The sequence below is a fragment of the Amblyraja radiata genome, chromosome 22 (assembly GCF_010909765.2).
Source record: "Amblyraja radiata isolate CabotCenter1 chromosome 22, sAmbRad1.1.pri, whole genome shotgun sequence".
NCBI classification, from domain to species: Eukaryota; Metazoa; Chordata; class Chondrichthyes; order Rajiformes; family Rajidae; genus Amblyraja; species Amblyraja radiata.
This window is the reverse complement of record NC_045977.1, coordinates 10,158,613-10,184,280: the sequence shown is the minus strand read 5'-3', so window position 1 is coordinate 10,184,280 and position 25,668 is coordinate 10,158,613. Positions and strand designations below refer to the sequence as shown.

Sequence of the window (25,668 nt, the reverse complement as noted above, 5' to 3'; positions counted from 1 at the left end):
GAACATTGGTTAAACATTGAAAAGAAACACAATTTAACCCCCACAAAAAGAACAAAGGAATGGGGCTGGGAACCAAATTTGCCCAACAGCAAATATGGACAGTTTTTAAAGAGCGGAGGGGAAAATTAAATATGAATGAGATTGAAGCCAACAAGCCAGGTAACAACATCAAGCATTTCTTCTTCTCCATCATTCCATTCAGTTTATTATCAGTTTTCTTACAAGAGTGGCTGTGTAATATGTGGTGCGTCTCATTGCAAGTGATAATTAGATGCATTTTTTCATTGCAGTAATATGTTCTGCATTACTCCAATAATTAAAAACAAAATAATTTAACAAATTTGCATATAAATACACTTCTTGCCTCAAAGTCTTTTTAATCTAGATCAGTTAGGAATGTGCACCAAGCAATGGGAAATGCAATTTAACATGGGTGAGATGTTGAACAAACCAGGACAGAACTGAAGACAGTATATGGTAGAACCCTGGAGAGTGTTGTAGAACAGAGAGATTTGGAAAGTACAGGTGCATGGTTCCCTGAAAGTGGCAAGTCAGGTGGACAGGGTGGTGAAGGTGGTGTTTGGCACGCCTGCCTTCCTTGGGAAGGGTACGAGTTCAAAGGTTGGGACATCAGCCTCAAAGATTGTTGGCGAGAGTGCTCTGGTCACACCCAGCTATAGGGAGGACATCATTAAGTTAGAAAAGGTGCAGAAGAGATTCACAAATAAGTTACCTGGGCTTGAGTTATAGGGAGAGGTTGGATAGGCTGGGACCGTTTTGTTTGGAGTATAGCAATAGACAATAGGTGCAGGAGTAGGCCATTCGGCCCTTCGAGCCAGCACTGCCATGCACTGTGATCATGGCTGATCATCCACAATCAGTACCCTGTTCCTGCCTTCTCCCCATATCCCCTGACTCCGGCTATCTTTAAGAGCTCTATCTAACTCTCTCTTGAAAGCATCCAGTGAATTGGCCTCCACTGCCTTCTGAGGCAGAAAATTCCACAGATTCACAACTCTGGGTGAAAATGTTTTTCCTCATCTCCGTACTAAATGGCCAACTCCTTATTCTTTGTTCAAGATAAGTTAATTGAGGTGTAAAGACCACAAGAGATATGAATAAGTGAACACTCAGTGAACATGGTCTTTTTCCCAGGACATAGCATTCTAAAACTGGATGGCAAAAGCTTAAAGTGAGAGGGGAGAGATTTAAGAGGACCTCAATGGCAACTTTTTCACTTGGAGGGTAGTCCATATCTGTAATGCTGTCAGAGAAAACTATTTAATCAAATACAATTATGACTTTGAAAAGGCATTTGGACAGATATATGGATAGGAAGGGTCTAGAGGGAAACGGGCCAATGGTAGGCACATGGGAAGAGACCAGAATGTCAACTTAGTCAGTATCGACAAGGTGGTATGTATCTCTATGAGTCTGATACAAATTAAAATTTATGTAGCTGCAGTTACTAGGCCCAAGGTGCCTTTGTCAAATCACCGGCACTGATCCATAGCCTTCAGAGACAGAACTTAAAAAGATTTGCCTAAAACAGATTATTTCCAAAAATAGAAAGGATTTGCTACTTCAGAACACAACCTAGATACATTTAAGAATAAGTTATACGCTATTTACCCTGAGAGAAAAGAAACAAAGTTTAATTATTCTATACATATTTTATATTGCTGATAACATTTAATTGCACAATTCAACTGCAATTTAGTAATTAAAGCCTAAAGCAAAGTCAAGGGTGGCATCCTTGTGTTTTCATAGTTATATAGGATCCAACAAAGGCACAGATAAAAATCAGTGCCTTAAAGATCACAGAATGATTATATATCCCAGTTTCCATAACATATCAGAGCAGTGCAAACATTCTCTAGGAAGCAGTTAGGTTATACATTATCATTACTATGTAACATTCAGTAAAAACAATCCCCCAGAATACGACCAACAAGGAAATTAAAAAAAAAATCAAGCCTTACGTGTCTGACTTCTATCTTTGTAATTTCCATTCGTGTTCGGGAATCATCCAGGGTCTCTTCATGGAGTTTTCGTTTACATTGTTCCACTTCCCTATTCACAATAAAAACAAAACAGTAACTATCACCAAATCACCATTTACAAGAGCTAATCTTTGTAATCATTTAATCTGCAGCATATTCAAATATTAGCAAGCTCACGTGACAGAAATCAAACAACGTCAAAGTGCCAAGAGTAAATCAACAGGTCAAGCAGCATCTCTGGAGAACATAGATAAGTGACATTTCAGGTCGGGATGCTCTTCAGACTGGTTGTGGGAGGGGGGGGTGGGGGAGATAAGAAAGTGGAGAGGCACAGGACACAGCCTGGCAGGTAACGGGTTGATACAGGTGAGGAGGGCTTTTAGATAGGCAGATCGTTGGACAAAGGCCAGAAGTGGATAGAGTGAGATAAGTAGCTTAAAGCGTTGTAAATTATGAAGCTATAGGAAGAAATGCAGGTAGCAGGGTGGGGTGAAATAGGTTTGAGTCCAGGAAGGATCCAGGGAACAGGTAGGGAAAATGGTGGAGTGGGAGTGGGGGGGGGTTAGGGGTTTGTGGGAGACTAGACAATAAACAATACACAATAGACAATAGGTGCAGGAGTAGGCCATACGGCCCTTCGAGCCAGCACCGCCATTCAATGTGATCTTGGCTGATCATCCACAATCAGTACCTCATTCCTGCCTTCTCTCCATATCCCTTAACTCCACTATCCCTAAGAGCTCTATCTAACTCTCTCTTGAAAGCATCCAGAGAACCAGCCTCTCCGCCGCCCTCTGAGGCAGAGAATTCCACACAAAGGCTGTGGGCCGAGGAGCTTTTTCGTTCAAGTTCGTGAGCCAACTCACGGAACTACCTAAATTTTTAACATAGTGTAAAAATATTATATAAATCATACCTGAATCTCATCAAGACATGCACATTTTATTTTATAGTAAGAGAAAAAGCTCCAATTTTCCGAGTAGTAATTGTCTAATCAATGCACGTTTGACATTGAGGTCGGACGCAAATTGATAAATCCTGCGCTTTGTTTGAAGGTCGCTAGGCAGCGAGGACCCTGGGCTCATGACTGTCTCCTCATTACATCAAAACAATAACAAGGTTTCCAAGGAATAAAGGTAATGCTAACCTTGCTAATAATTTTGTTTTTCAATTGATTTATCTTTATAAAGTTATGATGTGAACTGTTAAATAAAAATGATAAATAAAAAATGTAGAGCTAGAGTTAGGATTAGGGTTAGGGTCAGTCAGTCGGTCGGGCTTGTCGGTAGGCCGATGGATGCTGTGGAGGATCGGTCGGGCTGTCGGGCTGCCGGTGGGTGGTGAGAGTGGTCGGTCGGGCCAGGCCGCTGGTGGGTGCTGCGAATGGTCAGACGGCTGGTGGGTGCTGCGAGTGGTCGGTCGGGCTTTCGGTAGGCCGGTGTTGCAGCGAGCAAGCAGTCGGACTGACGGAGCCGGCGCTATGGGGGTGCTGAAGGCGACCCAGGCGGCGTGCAGGGCAGTGCTGCTCCCCACCATCATCACCACGATGATCCAGAAGGGCATGCTGGCCGAGCTGGACATGCTGCTGGGTCACACGTAAGGAGCCCGCAGCTGGTACCAACGCGACTCCAGCCGTGAGCAGCTCTGGAAGGGGGGAAAGTTAGGGTTAGGCATTTTCCTGTCAGTGGAAGATGCCTTAGCTTTCCCCCAGCCTGGCACTGCCACAGTCCCACTCTGCACACTGGCACTCAGTGGGGTTCAGTAAACGGGGGAACCCACAGGATCTGCCTTCACCCATTAATTAGGCTGGTTCAGGATCCGGACCCCTGCGGCAGTCTCATTCAAAATAAACACTCACAATTATATTATTTTTAGAAAATAAAAATACATAATTATATATGATTACAGTCATATTCACAAGATATAGATATATATATTTAATTTGCTAATGTTACTTTTAATCCCTTCATCCAAATCATTAATATATTATAAATAGCTGCGGTACCCAGCTTTGCGGTACCCCACTAGTCACTGCATGCCATTCTGAAAGGAACCCATTAATTCCTACCCTTTGTTCCCCATCTGCCAACCAATTTTCTATCCATGTCAGCACCCTACCCCCAATACCATGTGCTCTAATTTTGCCCACTAATCTCCTATGTGGGACCTTGTCAAATGCTTCCTGAAAGTCCAGGTGCACTACATCCACTGGCTCTCCCTTGTCCATTATCCTGGTTACATCCTCAAAAAGATGAGAGGTGGGACTTATGTAGGTACCCAAAATCGGGAAATTCAACGTGGTGTTGTTCCTCCAGTTTGTGAGCGGCCTCTTTCTGGCAATAGAGGCGCCAGGACACAAAAAGCTGGAGTAACTCAGCGGGTCAGGCAGCATCTTAGGAGAGAAGGAATGGGTGACGCTTCAGGTCGAGACCCTTCTTCAGACTGGTTTGGGATAAGGGAAGCAAGAGATATAGACAGTGATGTGGAGAGATAAAGAACATTAAGTGAATCGGTAGAGGAGTTAAAATAGTTATCAACTGGCAGATCCAGTATGCCCTGGCAGACTGAGTGCAAATGATCGGTGCCAAGTGATATTTGCCAAGTCTACGTTTTGTCTTGCCGATGTACAGGAGCGGTCTCTATGGAAGCGGAAAGGGGTGGAGACTGCTCCCTCTGTAACTCCCTGATTCACTCATCCGTTTCCACCCAAATCACCTTCTCCCCAGGTACTTTCCCCAGAAACCACACGAGATATAACACCTTTCCATATACCTCCAACCTCACCTCCATCCAAGGACCCCAGCAATTCTTCTAGGTGCACCTTGTCTAACCTCATTGACTGCAACCAGTGTTCCTGATATGGCCTCTTGTACATCAGCACGTTTTTGGCCGAAATACTCGAAATATTTTCGGGCCTAACTTTCACATCATCTATTTTCCTAACAAGGCAATAAGAATGGGAAGAGTAGCAGAGGTCGAAATAGGGGATAGGGGAGTTTTCACAATGTGCAGTATTCACGATTCATTGTTCAGTGTAGAAGATTCTTTTCCATGCACAAAGCAATAGGAAGCAATAGAGCATTTCAGTGCACCCTTCTAATCTTAATTACTATTAAATGTAACACATTTTAGATATTGAAGCTATTTTACAGTTCTTTCAACTGTATACTAAAGCACTGAAACAAACCTTTCTTTTTCTGAGAGGATCAGTTTGGAGAGGTAGTCATGAAGATCATTCTCCTGCTGTATTCTTTTGTCTTCAATGTTGTTCCAGCGCTTCTTTTTCGCTATCCTCAGGGCACTTGGAATGTCATCCCCAAAATTCAGCCTTTGTTCTTTTGCTAAATTGTAAGCTGAAAAAAGAATTTGCATGCCAACTATTACAAAAATCAGCAAACTGATTGTGGATGATCAGCCATGATCACATTGGATGGCGATGCTGGCTCGAAGGGCTGAATGGCCTACTCTGCACATATTGTCAAATATCTATTGTCTAAAAACATATTACCCTCACTTCCAAAGAGTGAGCATGGCTCACATGAGGGCAGTCTTTACTTAACACATCTTACATTTTTCATCATTTTAAAGCACTAAGGAAAATAACCTCTTAGGTCAATTAAAAGGTACACAAAAAAGCTGGAGAAACTCAGCGGGTGCAGCAGCATCTATGGAGCGAAGGAAATAGGCAACGTTTCGGGCCGAAACCCTTCTTCAGGTCAAATAAAGTTCTGTTCACTTCCAAAAAGCAATGGTAATTTTTTTATAAATCTCTATAGCTTCCTAAAGATGACATACTATGTAGATATGATTTTTTAAAATGTTTTTGCTATAGATTCTCATGAAATTGCTTTTTGCTGACGCTTTTTTTAGTTGAAAAAGTTCCTCAATCCTCTTGCAGGGCTACAGAGCATGACTTGTCTAAATTAGAAACTGGGCAGTTGACAACGCGCACCTATGTCCCTTCCAAAACAAAATTTAGCAAAGCTTCACACCGGCTGAATAACTGTGTAACTCCATATGTCAAGACCAGATTACAACAACAGGATCTTTACATAAATAGGACTTTTAGCAGCTTGTGCAGGGCACCTCACAATCAACAAAAGAGGATTGGCAAAGGCAATAAATTTAACTCTCAGACTATTGGTGCTGCCTGGAACGGTCACCTAGTTTAAAGCTTAAGGCCATATCACACATAGACATGCTGGATGTACAAGAACAAGTTAGTTATGTTATTTGAAGAATACCCAAAGACCCAAACTAACAATCTTAAATGTAATTCAAAATCCTAGTACAGCAGCTGGGGATATTAAATTCAATACATTGTTAGGAAATGCGGAGTGTAGGAAGGAACTGCAGATGCTGGTTAATTATTAACGAAAAATCGCTGGAAGACCCCGTCGCAAAAGCTATTATTAGTTTTAAAGGCCTCGTATAATAGTTATAGTAGTTTAAAAATCAATCTCTAAACCCGCGACCACCGGCAGCTGTCAGGGTCGCATAGAGCAAATAATAGAAGGTATGCTGCTTATTTTTACATTAAAAAGGGCTTCTTAAGATCCCTTTATACAAAGTTTAATATTGCGAGTAGCTCATTTTGGGCCCATTATATCCCGCAGTATTTTTCTGGGCATTTGAGGGCACAAATCTAGCGCAATGTGAACATTCTAAACCAGCGCGTTCACAGGATCCCACTAGAAAGCTGATTTAAATGGACTTTAATTTACAGCAATTGAACACTAAATTCCTTCCATTTGGCCTATAAATTAATGTAAATGAGATTTAAAAATCATGTTTTATTGTGAATTATTTATGAATATTATTTGGACACTTAGGCTATTTAAAAATGTTAATCATTTATTAAGAAATGGATAGATGTTTAGATCTACTAATTGAAGTTTGAAATTAGCTACACTTGGGTAACTAACTAATTATATGCTTTAATTTCAGGTCATCCAAGTAAGATTATTTTATATTTGTTTCAGAATGGTTCAATCTACGATAACTGAAAATTTCATTCAGTTCTCTTAATTTTTAAGAAGTTTTTTATTTATTTATTTATTAGAAGTAGACATATTATAAAATGTAGTTACATATTATAGTAAAAAAAAATCTTTTTTGTTATGTCCATAGAAAATCAATAGGGAACAAGATGCTAATTTCCGAGTATGAAAATGGCCATAACTTTTTAAATACTTGAGATATGAAAGTGAATTAGGTGTCAAATTAAACTTCTTTTTATGCTTTATCTGATGGGATAAATTACAGACTTGATTTTTTAAATCTCAAAATTTTGTAACATTGCTACAATAGCGCTCCAGCTGGTAGCGCTATAATTAGAACCCACAGCGCTGTTCATTTAAATTCCCACGCGCTAAACTGACAGCGCTGTTTAAACCTGTAGCGGGACAGGCAGATCAAAGCTTACAAAAATAATCATCCAGATCTTGAAATTTAAAATACTAATAGATTTAATCTGCTATAATTTGAGTTACAGTATGACTTTTTATATCCTTGCATTTTTTTAAGCAGCAAGATGAAACAGGAAGTCGGGCCGATTTTTAAAAAATCCATATTTTACAAAGCAAATCCGTACATCCGTATTCTTATCGCATTTCCGTACAAAATACAGAAAATCCGTACTACTTGGCAGCTCTGCATCACTCATTTATTTTAGGGAAGGAAACCTAGAAGAAGTGGGGGTGGGACAGAGTCTGCTACCCCCACATCTCCTCCACCTTTCTCTCCACAACTACAATCAGTCTGAAGGATCCCGACCCAAAGAATTGTCTATCCGTGTTCTCCAGGGATGCTGCCTAACCAGCACTTGGAGTCTATTTTACCCCCCCATAATCCATACATTTCAGTTTCACTGAGAGACACCAAGAGATGGTTGATATAGAAAATGTCAAAATGGTTTATCATTGCTGTACTTCTGAAAATGACCATATGCTGTAACCATGCATAGGAATCCTACACCATATCGTGTTAGAAATGCCTTCCAATGGTATGAGTGAGAACATTTTTCACAGCCTAATTTTTACATTTTTATCATAGATGAACACAGCCAATTGGCTTTCAGCATAACTATGTTCAGATTAAGCAGTTAGTCAAAAGGTCACATTAGAAATATTCACAAAAAGTAGCCAATGTGATTACAATAAAGACTAGACTTCAACAATGATAGCCTGATTAATTAAATGGATGAGCCAAACAATAACTTCTCTCTGAACTATCCAAAAGCAGGAACTTAAAAAAAAAAATCAAAACTTTAAACCACTAAATTTGTGACTGGATACGTCTGCATGACATATGAACATCACTAATGCTTCCTTCATCATTGTTAGGTCTAAACATAAAGACAGCCTCCCCACTCTATTATGGGAGTACCTTTACCAGAGGACTGCAAGCAGCTCACCGCCACCTTCAAGGGCAAGCTGGAATGAGTAATAATTGCTGGTCTCGCTAGTAAAGTCCTCATCCCAAAAATAACTGCAATGATTGAATCCCCTCATCTTTCCTATTGACGGAGTTCTGCCCACAATTATGCATGGATTGATCATGAACAAAAGCTGGATCTCTGACCTCGATTCAAGTTGCCGATTGCTTCATCATAATTCTCCATTTCCACCAGGCACTGTCCCAGGAAGAAGTGAGCCTTAACAGATTGGCTATCTAACTCCAGGGCATGTTTACAGTCTGCCACCGCCTTGTCGAATTGTTGCATCTTCACATAGCACAGAGCACGGTTTGTGTGGTACACAGCCACAGATGGGTTACGGTTCTGAAAAACAAACCCAAGTAAATATGAGAACGCAATAGAAACTGAATTAGTAGTGAATTAAAGTGCACAGTTAATCAAAAAGAATTGAGCAAAATGAAATTGTTTCTCAATTTTCTGCAAGCAGTGAGGGTAGAAGTATGAATAATAATTTTTAAAAGTCAGAGTGTAAAGAAAATGCTGCACATCACTGACCAACTAGGTCACTGATCACCTGATGTCGCAAAGCCTTTCCACCTTGCTTGTCAGATGCAGCATAATGGGAACTGTAACAATCAAAGGCTCAACACCATCCAAGCCAAAGCAGCCTGCTTGATCCACCACTCTGAACATCTATTCGCATCCAGATGGCATAACATGCACCACCTGCGAAATGCACTGTAATACCCACGTGGGCATCTCTTAAAGACAGATTTACTACCAAGAAAGTCAAGGAGACCAGGCACACAATAAAGTCAACTCCTGCAGGTAATCCCATCCCCCCGCCCCACGTATGATAGCAACCTGGAAAGAGCCAGTCATTTCTTCATGACAGTCAAGTCAAGTTTATTTGTCACATACACATATGAGATGTGCAGTGAAATGAAAGTGGCAATGCTCGCGGACTTTTGTGCAAAAGACAAACAACCAAACTATAAACACAATCATAACACACATATTCTTTTACATAATAAATAATGGACTGGGTTCAAATCCTGGAATTCCTCAGCCACCAGCATTGTTGCACTACCTTAACTAGAAGGACAGTGGCACACCACCACTATCTTGCCTCACAGTGATGCCGATATCCCAAATGGTGATGTATCTGCTGTAAAATCCAAGTCATGTTTATCATCATAATTTATACACTGGAACTTCCGGGAAAGTACAGTCTGGGACTACATAATGTGTTAAACATGTATTTCAAACTTTCAGTTCATCCCATTGCTCCCATTCAGTTTGCATTAAAGGTAACTATGCATTGCATTTTCTTTATTATTTATAGCAGATCATCAAATATCTGTATCTACATCTGCTAAAGATAGACATAAAATGCTATAGCAACTCACTGAAGAAGGGTCGAGACCCAAAACGCCACCCATTCCTTCTCCCCAGAGATGCCACCTGGCCTGCTGAGTTACTCCAGTATTTTGTGTCTATCTTTGGTTTAAACCAGCATCTGCAGTTCCATCCTACACTCCGCATTTCCTAACATTGTCATCCTTTATTTCCAATGCTACAACAGATAGTTTTTATAAAATATGCAAAAACATTCCATAACCCTTTACAGGACCTATCTTAGTTTTAGTTTCAGATTTAGAGATAGTGTGGAAACAGACCCTCCAGCCATCAAGCTGCGCCACCCAGCGATCTCCGTACACTATCCTACACTAGGGACAATTCACAATTTTTACTGAAGCAAATGAGCCTACAAACCTGTACGTCTTGGGTGTGGGAGAAAACTGGAGCACCCAGAGAAAACCCAAGCGCTCACGAGACAGCACCCGTAGTTAGGATCAAACGCATGTCTCTCGCACTGTAACTCTACAGGGCCTGTCCCACTTGGGCGACATTTTCGGCGACAGCCTGAAAAGATGTTGTCATGGGGTGGTCGGGGCATGACGCGCAGTGATGCCTGTAGTGACGTGCGGTGTCTCCCTGTCGCCCCTGGATTTTGGAATGTTCAAAATCTTCAGGCAACATCTGGGTGTCTTATGTCATGTGCCCTGTCACACGCTGATGTATGCTGTCCTGCGGGTGACGGCCAGTGATGCGGGCATGTAAAGCGCCGGCTTATCCATTAAAAAGTTATTGGTCCTTAGATTTATTGTAGATAAGTTCATTTCCAATGTGATTATTATACTTCAGTGTAACCTTCTTGTGTTGTGAAGGCGGGTGACGCGAAGTGTCGCAGCTCGACGTGTCGGAGACGCGGAGTGCCATACAACTGGACGGTTTTTAGGGCGTCAGTCACTGACGTTCACAGTCGCTGAAAAAATTGCAAAGTGGGGCTTCGCCACCTTGCTGCCCCATTAAACAAAATTAGGTACTGAACCATGAAAAGATTTTAGAGCAGTTGATCAAGTGGTGTTGAATTAAAGGATCTGCCATGATGGTATCAAATTAGGGAGCAAGCACAAGAGACCAAAAGGCCTAACACCTGCTTTTAAGATAGATTCATATGCTTGGTCAAAGAAACAAGTTAAGGAACACATAAAAAGGGGGACCAAAATTAGAGAGCCTTGGAAAATTAGGGTCGGGTAGTAGGGATTAGAGTACTGTATGGGAATTGTGTTGGAACTAAAATAAAGATGTACAATAGCCCAGCATTGAACAGAAAAAGAGCATGGAGGATTGTAAGCACATGGTTAGATTAACCTTACATTACACTATAGTGTTTCTTTAGACTTAGTAACAATGATTGTCCAACAAACCCTGTGCAAAGTTGCTCTTAAATCCATGCAAAGTAATTCTGAGTACACCCAAATTCACCACAGATGTGCAACGCATAAGATAACATATACCAAAGCCAAGATGTTTAGCATACTATTAATCACGCCAAACTTCTAACTTTTGTCATACAAATCAAGTACAGAATGCGTTAAGCATAACAAATACTTGGATCACTGTGGGGTGTTTGCTAAGAATTGGTATTCATGTCTATGTATGTATGCATATGAGAAACCATTTTGGAGCTTCCTAAAACTTTTCATTAAAGGTAAAATCATGTGGCAAGCAGCTGATGTCTTAACATACACTACGCCTCATTTTTTCTCTCTTTTCTCTCACCAGTAATGTTACAGGTCAGCTCAATTTATGAGCTAATTTATGACTGAAATTTTATATTTTAGTTTGTCACATATACTAACAGTCTGCATATAAGGTGCAATGTTTGAAATAAAATGTATTTTATGTTTCATTTCCATTAGGTAGATGTGGTAAATAATGACAGGCCAAACCTAATGTAGTGGTATTTAAATTAATTCAATTTGATATAGAAAATGCAATATTTATACAATTATCGTATAATTATTATTCACAGCAAGATTCCCGTGAATACATCTACAATTGGAAAGTATGGTTTTTTTTCTTAAATCGATGTCTCTGTTCAACAGGGAATTGATGGCAACAATACTGAAACCAGTTATTACAATATTATTATAACATTATTAACGACAGGTAGCTAATTCTAAAATACCATACAGATTAGGCTCAATCGAGTAATAAACACTCAAAATTGTAAACAGGAAACCCATTTTCAACTCGACTAATAATCATAGAAGCCCAGCTGCTCAATATATGTTTACTCAAAATGAAAAGTTGAGAAAAAATAAAAATCACTCACGCAATCACTCACTAAGCTTTGTTATCATCAGTACATTATCATTTTCAGCAAGGTTAATTAAACCCTACATCTTAATGCTATTTGTTTATTAACAGGATTATGATTATTTTTAATATATAATTCAGCAGCCTGGTGGGCTAGCCAGAAAAAACTGATGAGATACGAATCAGGCTTTTATAATGGATGATGCATTATGGCTACTCATCTGAAAACACATTCACAGAACTGAGTGACTAAGATTACTGAATGGAAAACAAAGGTAAATTTGACATTAGAAAGAGTCAATAATTTCCTATCAAATGATTAAAGGAGAATGGCACCTTTTAAGCAATGGACTGAGATAACAAAGGCTCAAAGCATAAAAAGAAATAATAAAATGTAAATCTGAAAGCACACTAAAGGCCCTGTCCCACTTTCCTGAGTTACTCACGAACTCTCCTGAGTTTTCCCCTTGATTCGAACTCGGGTAATGTCGGTAGCGAGTCCGTAGGAGCCAGTAGATGTTTCGTAGCGGTTCGTAATGCCAGCCGTAGGAACTCGGGGCATCAGGTAAGTCGGGACGTTTTTTCAACATATTGAAAAATGTCCACGAGTTTAAAAAATAGCCCCGAGAATCTATGAACGGCTATTACCGTAATTCTCCGAGTTCAAATCAAGGGGAAAACTCGGGAGTTCGTGAGTAACTCGGGAAAGTGGGACAGGGCCTTAATAATCATATTTTCCAACATATACCAGCCATTATGTTGCGATGCTAAAAATGCTAACCACATTCCGCACTGGTCAATGAAAGAGGCAGATATTTTTGGAACTGGATCTAAATCTGAAACTACAAACAATCTGCTGGAGGAACGAAGTGCATCATGCAGCATCTGTACATGGAAAGGAGTGGTTGAAGTGATAGGTCAAAACCATGCACGAGGACCCTCCATCAGACATTTCCTTTTCCCCCACAGACACTGGCAGACCTCTTGAGTTTAGATTTAGCCCCCAGCTTTTACATGCTCCCGAGTCTTTAAATCAGTGGCTGATTATCCACAACTTTCATATCTGTGTTATTTAAAGTCAACAGGAATTTAAAAAAAATTGGATTAGGGAAAATAGACAGATGTATTGCACTGCAACTTCTATTTGATCAGATGATATCTGATGGTTTCAGGTGTAACAACCAATTGTTCAAATACACTATTCAGTAATTGAAATAATATGGCAAGTTTGGAAAGCAGGGTTCTTAAGTGCCTGATAGCATCTGCAATACCAGGTCCGTTATTTGTTGGATATATGTCCGTCATATATCCAACAGATTTCATCTGAATGCATTGTGTCTGCAAATCAGACGTCAAAATCACATTGATATGAGGAAATGCAGGTGCTGGTTTACAAAAAAGGACATAGTGCTGGAGTAACTCAGCAGTTCTGGCAGTATCTCTGGAGATCATGGATAGATTACGTTTTAAGTCGGGACCCTTCTTCCGGCTGATTGTGGTGCGGAGGAGTTGATAGGAGAAATACTTCGACAAAGGCCAGAGTCGAAAAGGCAAAATGTGTGAGACGAGGATAGATGCGCAAATTGTGAAGCCAGAAGAAGCAATATGGATGGCGAGGGAGGGGGAAAGGGAGAAATGGTTGCGAGGCTAGGTCTGACACAGGGAAGATGGTGGCAGGAAAGAAGTTAGTTACCTGAAATTGGAGAAATCAATGTTCATACCATTAGATGATATGAACATTGGATTGTAAGCTACCCATGCTAAATATGGGCGGTCACTGTGGAGCAGCGGGAGAGCTGCTGCCCTATGACGACTGCAGCGCAGGAGACCCAGGTTCGATCCTGACTACAGGTGCCGTCTGTACCTTCTCCCTGTGACCTGCGTGGGTTTTCTCCGAGATCTTTGGTTTCCTCCCACACTCCAAAGACGTACAGGTTTGTAGATTAATTGGCTTGGTAAATGTAAAAATTGTCCCATGGATATTGTTAATGTGAATGGATCGCTGGGCGGCACGGACTCGGTGGGCCGAATGGCCAGTTTCCATGCTTTATCTCTAAACTAAACTAAAAAATATGAAGTGCTGTTCCTCCAGTTTGTGTGTGGCCTCACTCTGGCAAAAGAAGAGGCCCAGGACAGAAAGGTCTGCACGTGCATGTGAACCTCTGTCTCACCTGGGAAAACTGCTGGAGTCCCTGAATGGATGCGAGGGAGGAGGCAAAGTCATGGGTGTCTGCAGGGGAAAGTACCCGGGCAGGGGGTGGTTTGGATGGAACGGGGCATGTGCGCCACAGCAATCTCCGTGGAAGGTGGAAGGGGGGGGGGGGGGGGGGGGGGGAGGATTTACTCTTTTTTAAGGCCCGCTGCTGAGGGAGGCAGGGGAGTGCTGGAATCTTATGTTTGGAACGGCTTGAGTTGGTGGACCATGCCTCCTGCATAAGGGGTAGGGAACAGGTGCGTTGGGGGAGCAGTGCAAAAGGTTGTTTGGGTTTTTTTTGGGTTGAAGTAAAAAGACAGTGCAAATGGTTGTTTGGGGGCTTTTGGGTTGAAGTAAAAAGGCAGTGCAAATGGTTGTTTGGGTTGAAGTAAAAAGGCACTGCAAATTGTTGTTTGGGGGGGTTTGGGATGAAGTAAAAGGCACTGCAAATGATTGTTTGTCTCAACTTCCTGTTTGCACTATATTGATTTTAGATAAAACGCTACCACTTACAGCTGTGATTTTTGGCCATCTTACTCAGTCCCCCTCCGCTCATCAGGTGCAGATGATTCTTCCCATCAATGAAAAATAAAAGTGTTATTTGTGTTTAAAAAATGTTGAGAATCTCTGTCAATCACGCCATGAAGGCCACACCTTTTCCGGTGGGAGGGGGAGGGATTATAAAACCTGGAAGTGTGGGTGTGGCTCAGTCTCTGCATGATGGGGGAGGGAGAGGTCACAACTCTGTCTGAGCTGTGAATCAACTGAACACACTGAATGTCTACTGAACTGTGAGCGTGGTGTTTTGTGTGGTTTTATGGTGGTTTCACCCTGTTTGAAATGGTATGAAACTGCATTTGAATGTGGTGTTGTTGCACCCAGCATGAAATGGTATGAAACTGCATTTGAATTTGGTGGCCTTGCACCCTCCTTGAAGTGGTATGAAACTGCACTTGAATTTTGTGGCCTTGCACCCTGCTCAAAGAGGTAAGAAACTGCACTTGAATTTGGTGGCCTTGCACTCTACTTGAAATGGAATTTCAAGGAATAGCCGTGAATCAACTGCCAGCCCACCAGCCGTGAGTGAGCTGCCAGCACATCAGGCTTAAGGGACTGAGCTGCCACCCCAAGAATCCATTTGGCCCACAATGTCCATACTAGCCCTCTGGAGACCTGTAGTCCCTGCAGCCAACAACACCCATACCAGCGCCCAGCGCCCCCCCCCCACCACTGGCCACCAATATTGGAATTGGTGGAGAGGTGGAATATTGCGTTGGGGGACCAGCCCACCCATATGAACATGGGACCCAACGGGTCCCACTTAGTCTAGTACTTATTAAAATTCTGATCTTGTACGTGTGTATGTATATGTGGTTGTCTTTACATCTTCGCAAAAACACTACACAGTAACGATTACATTTTTACATATTCCGATTGACATTTTTCCCCATTGAGGCCGGGATCACCTCATCTGAACATTTTATGCTTTATTTCTCGACTTATTCTCAACTCATTAGTGATTAAAAGTTTAAAAATAGTCAAATGACTTTGAAATTAAAACCACCAGCTTCAACTGATGACGTCACAATGGCTCAGCTAGCACAGATCAGCCTCAATGAAGATTTCATCCTATATTTGACACATTATTCGCAATTAAAGCTTTTAAAAAATGGCAACTTCCACACGATTCTTACATATTCTGATTCACATTTTCCCCCTCTAGATAGAGATCACTTTCACTGAACATTTTATGCTTTATTTCTCCACATTACTGATTAAAGGTTAAAAAAATCAAAATACCTTGCATTTCAATCCGACCAGCTTCAACTGATGACGTCACAATGGCAGCTTCAACTGATGACGTCACAATGGATAGACTAGCAGGGGGAGGGCGAATTTCAATTGCAACACGCAGGGCAATTGAAATTGTTTTTAAATAGCGCTGCTGAGGGAGGCAAGGGGAGTGCTTGAATCTTATGTTCGGGAACAGCTCGAGTCGGGGGGACCACGCCTCCCGTGGGGGCTACAGGTAACGAACGGGTGCGTTGGGGGAGCAGACCCAAAAGGTCTGCACTTGGTCTAGGATAACGTTAAAACTCACACATGCTTGTGCGTGTGTCTTTTAATTTTCGCAAAAACACTACGCGGTAACAATAAGATTTTAATATAATCTGACTCACATTTTCCCCCTCTAAGCAGTGAACAGCTTCACTTAAGATTTTATGCTTTATTTCACAACTTATTGCTGATTAAAGTTTAATTTTTTTTAATCTCCCCTTTAAAATGACCAGATTCCACTAATTACGTCACAATGAGGTGGGCGGGCACGATGGCTCGGTTCGGAGCCCGTTTCACACACAGAATATTCCATGAGCTTCGAGTGATGTCAGGGGGAGGACTGCATTTCCAAAACATTCCTCAAACGCTTAACCACCTCTCCAATGGTCGACCTGCTTAATTCTCACTGCTTGATGCACTCCTTTCCACTCCTTGATGCTTCGTTCTGACGTCACAATGAGGTGGGCAGGCACCATGGCTCAGGTCGGCGCCCGTTTCACACACGCCCGCTCGTGGCCTTGCTCGGGTCCTCGAGTTCATGCCCGCCCACAGCCCTGCCCGGGGTCCTCGGGTCGACGCCCGCCCGCGGGCTCACTTGGGTCCTCAAGTCCATGCCCGCCTGCCGCCTCGCTCGGGGTCCTCGGGTCCACGTCCGCCCGTGGCCTCACTTGGGATCCTCAGGTCCACGCCCGCCCGTGGCCTCACTAGGGCCCTCGGGTTGATGCTCTCCCGCGGCCCGGTACCTGGCGGGCCGAGCCCAGCGGCTGGGCCTGGGCTGCAGTAGAGCCTGGAGCTGGAGTGAGGGACGAGCCCAGGGCTTGGAATGGGCCCGCGGCCGGCACCGAAAAAGCCACCGGTGGAACAAAGGATGAACCAGGGTCAGGGACAAGCCCGTAGATGAAGTCGGGGCCTGGACTGGAGACTGACGGTACGAGAACCAGGCCGAGTTCCAGGCCCTGGTGCTGCTTTACGACCTGGGTAGATGCTGCAGCAGGGAATGGGAGTGAGGGGAGGAGGATGAGGGAAATGAGATGGGGTGGGATCTCTACCTCCCTCCCACTCTAGCCCCCTCCAACTCCCGTGTCGAGACCCTTCTTCTGAAGAAGGGTCTCGACACGAAACGTTGCCTATTTCCTTCGCTCCATAGATGCTGCCCCATCCGCTGAGTTTCTCCAGCATTTTTGTCTATATTAAAAAGTGGATTGAGTTGTTCAAAAATTGCAATGGATCATTCAAACTATTTACAGGTTGATATGATGAAATACTAAATAATATCTACTGCAAATTTATAACTCAGAACTTTGATATTAAACTAAATTTTTTCATGAATTATAAAACTGAATATATAAAGGAGGAGAATGCTCCCACATGTTGAAGAAAAAAATGATATAAGGTTCACAGATGTTAAAGACATGGAGGATGGGAGTAAGTATCCCCTTAGTCTAGTCAGTTTCAATATCATGCACAGTAGTCAGTTTTTCCAATGGTCTCAAAACACATCAATTATGATAATTTCCACATATAAAATTACTATCTTTGATCTGTTTTTGAGAATAGTTGCATCAGCCCATTAGTAAATAATGCAGTTTTACAACACAATGTACAGTGATGAGCAATGCTCCCTGAACTCCAGGAACAAACTGAGACATCATATTCTATTTCAAAAAATATATTCTAACTGCTCCTTTTTCTTGTTATGCATGCTTAAGTTTACACAATATTTATACCAAAAATAATCGTTTATAAGCCAAACTATATGGGTTCAAACTAGTTCCCCAGCTTCTTCTCGGCCTAGTCAATCAGACCATTTTCTTCCGCGAACAACCTTCCCAAAAAACAAGTCCATGGTTGTTCAGTATTTCCCTGTGAACTCAGTTCCTGTGATATCCTTGCAGATTCTCCACCCGAAACCTCTCCCCCACTTGCTGCATGGCCTTGGCATTGTTCATTGTTGGTATTTAACAATTTATCTGCACGCAAGCTTCACATTTTGGTGATAGCGTATTAAAAAATGGGGAGGCAAAAATCTTACACACACACACACCCTTCCCTGGATGAATAGGACCATATTAAGCAGAAAAGGCAATAGAAAAAAGCAGGAAAATAAGCACGTTTTTAAATGGTCAGGAAAATCAGTCAAGTAAATATCTCCAAAGGTTCACCAGTAATTGTAATAGGGATGGGGACAGGTTAGGGGGGAATTAAGAGAAATCAGAGGCAATGAAACTGAAGCTTAACAGGTTAACTGGGAACTGGGACCACAAACCTGCCTGGAGGACCCGAACACTCAGCCGGCCACAGCCTGTCGAGGGAAGCCGCTGGGCCCGGACTCTGCTCGTCCCCCGAAGACAGGAGAGTCAAGGAATAGGGAGCCGCTGGAGGAGTCAGACATGAGGAACAAGGACCGGTAGGAGAGGGAACTGGGGTAATACATCCAGCGCCTTCAAAGTCATCTGCAGGAGGCCCTCTCGAGTCAAAGAGGAGAGGGACACTGGTTTGTGGGCCACCCGGTCAAGGGTGACAGAGTAAGCCCCTGCAGAGGTGGTCGGAGAAGCTGGAAGAGGAAGGGACGTGACAAAGCCTGGCATGGGATAAGTGGAAACAGATGGGGGTTGGGGGATGGGGGGCAGTGAGGGTTTGATAGGTAGATGTTTGGACAAAGTCCAGAAAAGAAAGGACATAAAGTGTGTCGATGATAAAGAGGTGCAAATAAATATTGAAGCTAGAGGAGGGAATGCAGGTGGATAGGAATGGGAAAAGAGGGAAAGGGGAAGGATAAAATAGGTGTGAATCCAGACGGGGCATTGGGGAAAGAAACAAAAGAAGGGTGTAGTTTGTAGGTTAGTTACCTAAAATTGGTAACTTTAATGTTCATACCATAAGGTTGTGAGTTACCAGATTGGAATAAGAGGTGCTATTCCTCTAGCTTGCGTGTGGCCTCCCTCTGACAATGGAGGCTGCGCAGGACTGAATGGTCAGTATGGCAATGGGAAGAGTTAAAATGGTTTGCAAACAGAGAGATCCAGCAGGCCTTGGCAGACCATACACAAGTGTTCGTCGAAGCAGTCGTGTCACATGCAGACAGTCGTGGTGAAAGGCAAGGACCAGTGGAACTCTATTCTTGTTCCATCTGGCGGGAGGAGGAGAAAGAACACATTGATTTATTATCTGCACCACCAACTTCCACCCTGCCCTCGTAATCATCTGGACTATCTCTGACACTTCTCTCCCCTTTCTTCATCTCTGTCTCCATCACAGGGGACAGACATTCTAAATCCCAGAGCAATCTGGACCACACCTCCTCCTACCTGCCTTGCAAAGATGCTATCCCCTTTTCACAATTTCTTCTTCTCCGCCACATCAGCTCCCAAGATGATGTGTGGCTTTCCACACTACAACACATGAGATGTCCACATTCTTTAGTAAAAACGGTTTCCCCTCTGCAGTCATACATGGATCCTTCACCTGCGTTTGTTCTGCTCTTGCCCCCCCCCCCCCCCAACTCATTTCACCCACTTTCAACGTGATCTCACCATCGGTCACATCTTTCCATCCCCACCCCTTTCCACCAACTGCAGAGACTGCTGCCTCTGCAACTTGGCTCGCTCATCCCTCCCCACCCAAACCACCCTGGCCCCAGGTACTTTTCTCTTCAACTGCAGGAGATGTCATACCTGTCACTTGATGGTATGTTTTCCTCTAAAAAACTATTGCAGTGAAATGCGCACTTATCACTGCTACCATCAGGCAGGTTCATAAGTTATACATTTTATTTCTAATTATGTTTTATTTTTGCAGTCTTCTCTATTTTAGAATGTTGTTTGTCATTGATGTGTAATTTGTTGATATGTGTTTTGGCTGTGCCTGTGACACTGCTGCAAGCATGACTTTTCATTGTACCTGTACCTCACCATACTCGCGCATATGACAATAAACCTGAAGTTGAACTTGATTTCTTCACATGATCGAGTTCATGGCAGCACCAGGTGATTGCACTGTTTCATGTGGCACAGGACAGCAAGCTATCATAAAGTGACGCATTGCTTTTCTTCAAACGACACAAACTACTGACATCAGATAATCAACCAAATAAGAGCAGCTGACGTTAAACGTAACAAACAGGCTATATTTACACGCATGACACACCACATGAATCACAAGTCTGTATTCCGGTACAGCTTCCATCCCATAGTTTCATAAACATGTTCATAAAAACATGGATGAATTAGCCAAGGAAATCTACTTATGCAGAAATAATAAGGAATGAATTTAAATTTAAGGTTATGAAGTGTATTCATGGGTTTCCTCGTCTGGCATATTTTTGAAGCCAATGAAATACACAAGTAATTGACCACTGTAACCTTAAAAACAGCAGCTAGATTTCAACTCTGCAAGCTCCCACAAATACCAACATAATAAGAAACAGATAATTCTCTTTGTATGCTATTCATGAAGGGATAAATATAGGTCAAGCCAAAAAGTGCAATGGAGCCTTTTATATCAGCCGTAGAGAAGGAAACAGCATTAGTTTGACATCTTGGCAGTAGCCAACTCTCCCAGAGTGGTTACTTAGACTTTTTTTCCCCATAAACCACAGAGGAAATTGTACCTATAAACCTCTGACTCAGGGACAAGAGTATTTTCATGGCTCACACTTTTCTTAAAGAACTTGCACTTTTTAAACAGTGGAAAATAACATCCTTCCCTAATTACTGACAAGGCTATCTTAGAGCTTTATTGTTCTGGTGATGATAATTATGGAGGAAATGGCATTATGCATTGCAGGGCAGATCCATTGCAAATAATTCAAAGACTGGGGATGAGGTTGGTAAAGCATTATAGCAGCCCTATGTTTCTCCTCAGATGAGAGCAGGAAACCAATGAGGATTTCCATACCAAAATGAAAAAAAAAAAAATTGAAAACAAAATAAACCAAGGCAGTTTCAAGCATTGGACCATTGCCTATATTCTCTCCAGACTTGTTTACTTTCAATCTTTAGGACTGCAGAGAGCAGCAGCCGACCACTCTGCTTTCAGGTCCCTCTAATGCAACCACAGCTTGTCAGCAAGTTAACCAAATGTACCTTGATTCTGTTGACTTTAGGGCATTTGTCTAACAAAAATCCAAGTAACATATTTAGAGGCACGCATATTTCATCCAAATGGGTTAAATTAAATAAATGCAGAAATGTTGCATCCTTGTCTTCACTGGCATTGACACATTTTGTACAATACACATTGGGTTATTGGAACTTATTCCTATTCTCAAAGTATAAAGGTTAATATCATGCATCTCAATATTGCCATTTGAGGCAACCGTTACTGGTGATATAGGTATTAGCTCAAAGGTAATGTACCCAGGACAAGTTATGCAAATCCTGGTAATGCGGCCAACGATTTGACATCAGGAAGGTGAGCAATCTGGGAAATATTCTAACTGGACCGATTTGCAGTAAATGTTAAGATAATATTCTCATTATCATTTTTAAACCTCTCCCTCTAGATTTGGTCATAAATTAGTTGGACATCAGCATTGACAAAAATGTTGATCGTGTATTTTCAATTTAAACTTCATTACTAACAGCGTCTTTCTGGTCTAAATATTAAGACAATAAGTAATGTTTTGCCTGCATGCAGCCTTACCGATATCCTGCAACAGGGACACTCTCTCCGCTTCAGTTCCTTCCTGACCTGCTGATTTCAAAAAATAAGTGATATTTATAGTGCTAGTGAGCCTAGGAGAAGGCAGCTTAGATTGGCTCCGTTACCAACATTTCACGCACTGTTCGGGAGTACTGACGGCACTCTCTAAGGAAGAAGACCTCTTCATCACATCTGGATTATTATACATGAAGTTGTCACCGAATGACAATTTAATATTTCAGTTCATTAAATGGAATAAAATATGTAAAACTACAGTAGAAATTCAGATGTAGCTCATAGAGCAGGTTAAATTGGAGCAGTATTAGCGAGATAAAAAACGTTGTTGGTTCATATCAAACAGTATGACTCTGAGGAGATCCCATACCTTGGGGTACGGACCCCAATAAACAAATTAATGAGACGCAATGATACTAACCAAAATAAACTTTGAATACAAGACTTTTAAAAAATAATTAAAATTTGGTTTGTCATTTCTCTGTGTGGTATGTTAGAAGACTTAAGTTGGTAATTGAGAAAAGCATACTAAAAGAATGTAAATAGACCAAGTCTTAAGGAATTGTATGGACATCTAATTTAGGTTAGTGTAAGGAAAATGAGTACACTTTATTAATGAGTCTTGCGCAAACTGTTCAGTTGTCCAATTCAGTAAAGCTATAGCACACAGAAAGCAAAAAGGAATACAATAAAAAATACAACGTTCTAGAGTAACTCAGCGGGTCAGGCACCATTTCTGGAGAACATGGATACATGATGTTTTGGGTCGGGACCTTTCCTTGTTCTTAAGCAAAATGGAATGAATGCAGAGTTGGAACGTTGAAACAGTGAAGTGATGTTTCAGAATGGTGTCTTGCCTGAAACCTTTCCTGCAAACTACAATCAGGTTTGTACATGACAATCTTGGAGCAGGTACACTGCAAATTTACCAGAATCAAAACAAGAGTAAAATTATGAGGAATGGCTGCACCCCTTGTGAATTCATTCCTTTTAATTTTGAAGTCTGAGAGGTGAACCTCAAAAGCAGAAATGGTATCACATTCATATATACTGATAAACTTAATCCACAAGCTTCTATGAAGCATTATAACGCGTCTCATTATACCATCAATGCCGCTAATCCAGAGCCCAACATCTTAATCAGACCCAGTGAACATCTTAATCAGACCCATTGTCAAGGTAGGAGCAACATTTAAATAACTGTTCAAATTAGAAACTATCACTGTAACGTGTATACACAACAAAGGGAAGAAATAAAGAAAGACAGGGCACCAGAGGGTCTGAAAACAAAACCTAATGAGGGAATTGGAGAAGATAAAACTGCATTTAAAGCACTCATTAAATGTATTGTTATTACATCTGTCCCAATTATGAAATTATTAGCTATTATATTTAAAAGAGGCAGTGATTGCATCAAAAATGTATTGCTAATGAGGTAAACACTTAGTAGTTGTAGTAACAAATATGTAACAATTATTAATTTAAGCTCAAAACATTTGACATGAATGTGATGGCACTTTGCTGCATGAATAGAAAACTTTCAAACTATATCTATAGTTTTAGTTTTCTGCAAACTACCGACTCACAGAATTACTGAATGGTTACAGCAATCAACAAAGCCATTTGGTCCATGAAATCCAAACCAGCCACAGGTCCACAACCGATTTTCTGGCACCTTTGGTTCCAGAAATGTGCTGGATTATCCTTTTTGCCAAATCCACAGAGGTGATGGCCTCCGAGAAGAGTCCAACAGTACCGGAACGGCCCACAAAGGCAGCCTTGGAAGTCAACTGTGGGAACGCATTTGCTGCTGGCTCCGACTGGGCCGCAGTTGCAGAGCCCCTGCCGCAGGGGACAAATTCCACCCGTTCATCGGCAAGGAAGTCCCAATGATGTCGAGATCGGACGTCTTACCCGACCTGGGAGCCACATTTTCGAAGGGATTTCAAGTGCGCTCTCGTGATTTTGTCCGGATTAAAGGAGGCGCAGGACCATCAGTTACTGGCAAATCGGTGGTGGAACCACACTCCCACCCTCTCCTGCAGATTCTTTCCTTTCAGATGTTTATCCAGCTTAATTTTCAATGTTAAAATTGAATAAGCGTTCATTACTACTATCTCCAACAATGCACTCCAGACCCTGCGTTCTCGTGTTAGTTTTGGTTCTTTGATCAATCATCCTCATTATAATTCTCCTGATCCTTGACCCTACTGCAGTTCCCTTTGTCTGTACCTTTACAGTTTTAAATTTCAGGGAGAATTGGGTGATTTACACACGAGTACTTTTGTTTCATGCTCATCATAATCAATTTATACAAAACATAACTATTACACAGAATGGCTTTAATCTGATTGGATTTAGAATTTAAAACAAGACCAACATCCAAAGGTGAAGTTCCATACATAATGAGCAGCATTATACGGAAAGAATGGAATTTTGTCAACAAAGGTACAAATATGTGACAAATTCTAAAGCTTTGAATCCGATTTGCAGCAAAATGTTAATACTATGCATCTTACGACAGGGAATCAATTGGGCTTTGTAACAGGTGCTAATAAGGCAGCAGAGTAGAGCTGCTGCCTCACTCCTCCAGCAACCTGGATCTCTGATGCCACCCGTTTACATTTTGTACATTCTCCCTGTGACCACATGGGCTCCTACCAGGTGGTGCTCTGGTTCCCCCATATATTGCAAAGACATATTCTGTTGTAGCTCTAATCAGCTATTGCAACTTTCCCCATAATAGTCAGGTAATCGTTCTGATCTGGGGGCGTCAATATAAATGTGGGCAGAACAAAGTGGGATTATAGTAATGGGCTGGTGAAAATTTGGTCGGATGCAAGGCCTATTTTTGTATTGTGCAATTCCACAACTCCATGAGTTCATAAGACATAGGAGCAGATTTAGGCCATTCGGCCCATCAAGTCTACTCCACCATTCAATTATGGCTGATCTATATTTCCCTCCCAACCCCATCCTCCTTTAACCCTTGACATCCTTACTGTCAAGAAGCTGTCAATCTCCACTTTAGAAATACCCAAAGACTTGGTCTCCACATCCGTCTGTGACCGTCAATTCCACAGCTTCCTCTGGCTAAAAAGAAATTCCACCTCATCCGCTTTCTAAAGGTATGTTCTTTTATTCTGAGGCTGGGCCCTCTGGTCCTAGACTCTTCCACTAGTGGAAACATTCACTCTATCCAGACCTTTCATTATTTAGTAAGGTTCAAAGAGATCCCCACATCTTTTTTAAATGTAGCAAGTACAGGCCTTGAGCCGTCAAACACTCATCATATGTTAACTCAATCATCCCCAAGATAATTCTCGTAAACCTTCTCTGGACCCTCTCCAACAACAGCATATCCTTCCTCAGATATGCGGCCCAAAACTGCTCACAATACTCCATAAGATGGCGGATGTGCGGGAGTGGGCGCCGTCTGTGTATGGCAGCCTGCCCGCAGTCCGTCTCTTCACCTTTTTTTTATTTTAAGTCCTGTCCAAAATGTTAGTGGAGGTCTTTTATGTGGTGGGTGGGGGTGGGGAAGGGGGAAACTTTCATTCTTAGTCCCCTACCTGGTCGGAGAGGGCTGCTTCTTCGCCCCGTCCTCGCGGCCTACCATCGAGAATGGAGCGGCGTTTCCTGTCGGGACCGGCCGGGACTACAGCTTC

The 25,668-nt window shown here is 42.0% G+C and overlaps 1 protein-coding gene across 2 annotated transcripts in view; it reads right to left on the bottom strand.

The window, feature by feature from the left end:
* The window catches only part of stub1 (STIP1 homology and U-box containing protein 1), a 37,720-nt gene that overhangs the window by 8,337 nt on the left and 3,715 nt on the right, over positions 1-25,668 (bottom strand). For both annotated transcript variants that reach the window (XR_004415300.1, XM_033040366.1), the window contains exons 2-4: positions 8,586-8,784; positions 5,191-5,356; positions 1,983-2,073 (exon numbers count right to left, since the gene is read on the bottom strand). Coding sequence is in view for 1 of the 2 variants with exons in the window: in XM_033040366.1 (XP_032896257.1) it covers positions 1,983-2,073; positions 5,191-5,356; positions 8,586-8,784 (456 nt within the window). In the remaining variant the exon portion in view is untranslated. The remainder of the gene's footprint in view (positions 1-1,982; positions 2,074-5,190; positions 5,357-8,585; positions 8,785-25,668) is intronic.